We start from the raw sequence: 3870 nt of genomic DNA, 5'->3' as shown, positions 1-3870 counted from the left end.
TTTTGTAATCTATTTTTTGGAACGTAATTATATTCTGACGATTTTTTGTACGATTCTAACTTCTTGAGAGAGTCCGTTCCGCCAGAGATGGGAAATTTAACCAAGGAACTCTTTGTGTGATTTTCTTAGTTCATCTCCGTTCTTTTCATTTAATTTGTAAGAAGGATTTCGTTGCCGACGGAGCGAACTGGTTTTCTTCGCTTATTTTCATTCTTATTTACTTTCTTGCGATTTTCCCTATTTTTCCCTTCAGATTTTCATCGAATATTTGGGGGTTTTGTTCCGTACTTATTATTTCTTCCTCCTCAGAAGATGAAGGTGTGGGACTATATGTGTGTACAATTAGGAAACGAAATCTTCATTTATTTATGATGCTCGACCTAAAGCTATTTCTTTAGAGATCCCCAAACGGATGCTACTTTGTTGTTGATTATCCCTTATATAATCCTCTTCATGATTAGGTCTACCTTATTTTATTTATTCCTTCCCGATTCTTCAGGGGATTCAGCTCTCAAGTACGTTTTACTCCGACAAATGTAAGAATTAGCCTCTCTGCCCTTACCGTTCATGTCATACTCTTTGTCTCGTTAAATCTGACTAGATCTAGCCTCTCACACTTACCCTGCTATGCCTTTCTAAAATTACACAAACGCATCATTGAAGTTTTGAAGCAGGGTTACTTCAAAACAACGTAAATAAATGAGCATCACATTTGAGAAGGAAATCTGAATGCTAAAGTTTTAAACCTGCTTTGGCCACTTTCATGTCGCAACACAAACATCATTTCAAGCCATCCGTCCACATCGTGTCCAATATCTCTCACTGTGACACTTGTATTACCTTGCCTCGCATACTGGAGTACAAATGTAGAGTCAGAATTATTTCTGAGAATTTCAACCTGTGTTTAGACTGAGTTTTCTATTTTCAACATACAGTATATAGTGACAGATTTTTACCTTTTCTCACTTACGATAACCTCTTGATTGGATTTGGAGATCCTGTTATACTTCTTCACGTGAGATGAAATTTAATCCGATTCCAAATTTTCATAAGCAGTGGTATGAACCTCTCCTTTCCACTTCCTCCCGGATTATCTTCTCAGTCAAAGAAATGCTGTTCGGTTTTTACCAAATTCTGCCATCTACATGTGTTTGCTTGTAACTGTGATATTCATCTTGTATTGAGGAAGAAGATTAACTTTCACACCACTGCTATATGAACCGACCACAGCACTTGAGATCGTGTGAAAGTCATTAGGGTTAATGCTGATGTTATAATTGTCACTAACTTTAAACCTAATCTCTCTCTGTCCAAAGACTCATGATGCTTAATTCGCCACTCGTCGAGCTCGAATACCGAGCAATTTTACACGCAAAGTTTCGTCCCTCTCCCCATAACAACTTACAGAAAATATCACCATAAGTCATTACACAAGCACACCACACCGCATAGTATAGGCCCCATGCACTAGAACACACAAAACCAGAACAAAACTGTATGCTTACCCAAGGCGTAGAGAGATCTGCTCGATTATTCACTGAAAGTATACAACAACAACAACAACAACAACAACAATAATGATAATAATAATAACAATTTTATTGGTAAAAGAGTGTTGAATTGGAAATATTACAAAGAAAATTCGAAACTGCTGCGAGTGTTGCATTGATTAACGAAAACAGAAATGAAGAATATAATAAAGATGGAACGAAAAGAAACACTTGCAATGAAACGGTTTCAATGGCGAGGACAGACACCCCAGGACAACCAAAGAACCCCATAGATCTTGGATTACTGTGATTTACCAAAACACAAGTGTGCTTTCTCAGTTTGAAGTGATCGTTCCCTACAGTTGTGTGTTCGAAGAAGACCCACTACCCACTCAGAAAAGATGTGATCGCCACTCTCATTATGAATAACTTCAACAATGACAATAATAACAATAGCCATACAAACAACAACAAACAGAAATAATATTCTAAGAGGAAAAAAATGATAAACAAAACGAAATAAAATTAATAAAATACTATAGAATGCATGAATGCTGACATATTCAATTTCAAAAAAAATATCGCAATTTATAGAAACATGTTCAACACAATAACAAAAACAAACACATACACAAAAACCCATAAACTCACACAGGCATATATTTATATATTTATTTATCTATCATTTCTTTCACACAATCATACATTTATATACTTATTCAATTTATCTACATAGTCAGAGCGCTAAAACATGTTTGCGGCAGCCATTTTGTTTTTAATAATTTCGTTTTCTTTCTTCCGTTGCATTGTTTGATATTTTTTCTCTCAAACAATTTACTTCTTTATTGTTTTTTTTTGCACCTTTTAAAATTTTTTTGTTATATATATATATAATATATATATATATATATATATATACACACACATCATTGTCTCTTATTATGCATTATTAATATTATTATTATTATTATTATTATCATTGTTGTTAACATTATATATATATTTATTTCTGTTCATCATTCGTTCTTTATTTCTTTTCACTTTCTAGTTTATGTGTCGAATAATAAAGTAAGAGCGGAAATCATCCTGGCCAATATTCCAATTGCTAATGGGGTAATACATATTATTGACAATCTGCTCTATTATACTTATCAAAATATCATGCAGAAAATCCAGTCAATGCCAGAAACAAGGTAGGTGCATTATATTTCATAGATACAGTTACTAGTGATGTTTTTTTTTTTTTTTGTAAATGGCTTTTTCGTGTTCATTTTCTTTCTCTGCACATATATATATATATATATATATATATATATATATATATATATATGTGTGTGTGTGTGTGTGTGTGTGTGTGTGCGTGTGTACGAATACTCGCATATATATATATATATTTATGTCCATATCTTTAAAAATATTTGTATATATGGATGGATGGATACTTACATGTATTTATTCATACACGTTTGTATATCTAATATGAGTGGGAGGAGGATGTGTGTGAGAATATATATATATATATACATAATTACATATATATTTGTGTGACTGTGTATACATATAAATATGTCTGCGTGTATAAATTTATATACATGTGTGTATACATATATATATATCCTTAAGAAACTGCGGATAACAAACTAGATATAATCATGTTGGTACACATCTCTATAAGCACCTACTTATCTATCTGTCTATCTATCCACGTATCTATCTATCAGTCAATCTATCTGTCTTTGTTTTGCCATTAATCTATCTATCTATCCAAACAACCATCAGTCTATCTACCATCTGTCTATATCTATCTAGATCTCACACTTTTCCATTTATATATCTTTTACACACACACATACAATCACATATTCACATATTCAGAATGAAGTATACACGTACAGCCCAATCAATCAATCAATATGTCAGAGTATATCGATATATCAATCAAAGATCCAATCAATGAAGATTGATAGACACCTTTGATTTTACTGACTGAACTAAATACACACACACACACACGTATGCGCTTATACATGCGTATACACGCGCGTGCATGCGTGTGTGTGTGTGTGTGTTGGCACATCAGTGTCTGTGTGTGCACGTTAGCCCCTTTGTAGCTTATCTTTTTCAAGTACCCTCTCTGAATATTTAGCACTTCATTCTCACACTCTCGCTCACTTCTTCTTCCTTTCTTTCTATTCATCTAACTAAACCGACTGACACTCAAAAATTAAACATATAAATCGACTTTCGAAAGCAATACACATAATCCGTACTAGAAGCTCCTTTTGTGCGTGTGAGAGCATATCTATCAATCTATCCGCCCGGCACTCTCTCTCTCTCCCTCTCTCTCTCCCCCTCTCACTCTCTCCCCCCTCTCTCTCCC

General features: G+C 33.9%; 1 protein-coding gene across 1 annotated transcript in view; it reads left to right on the top strand.

Moving 5' to 3' along the window:
* LOC106867589 (stabilin-2) overlaps positions 1 to 3870 on the top strand; it is a 712318-nt gene that overhangs the window by 610124 nt on the left and 98324 nt on the right. Inside the window, exon 7 of the mRNA XM_052976401.1 lies at positions 2539 to 2683. Within this exon, the coding sequence (XP_052832361.1) occupies positions 2539 to 2683 (145 nt within the window). The remainder of the gene's footprint in view (positions 1 to 2538; positions 2684 to 3870) is intronic.

This window comes from Octopus bimaculoides, chromosome 24, assembly GCF_001194135.2.
Source record: "Octopus bimaculoides isolate UCB-OBI-ISO-001 chromosome 24, ASM119413v2, whole genome shotgun sequence".
Lineage (NCBI taxonomy): Eukaryota > Metazoa > Mollusca > Cephalopoda > Octopoda > Octopodidae > Octopus > Octopus bimaculoides.
This window is presented reverse-complemented; position numbering and strand designations above follow the sequence as displayed.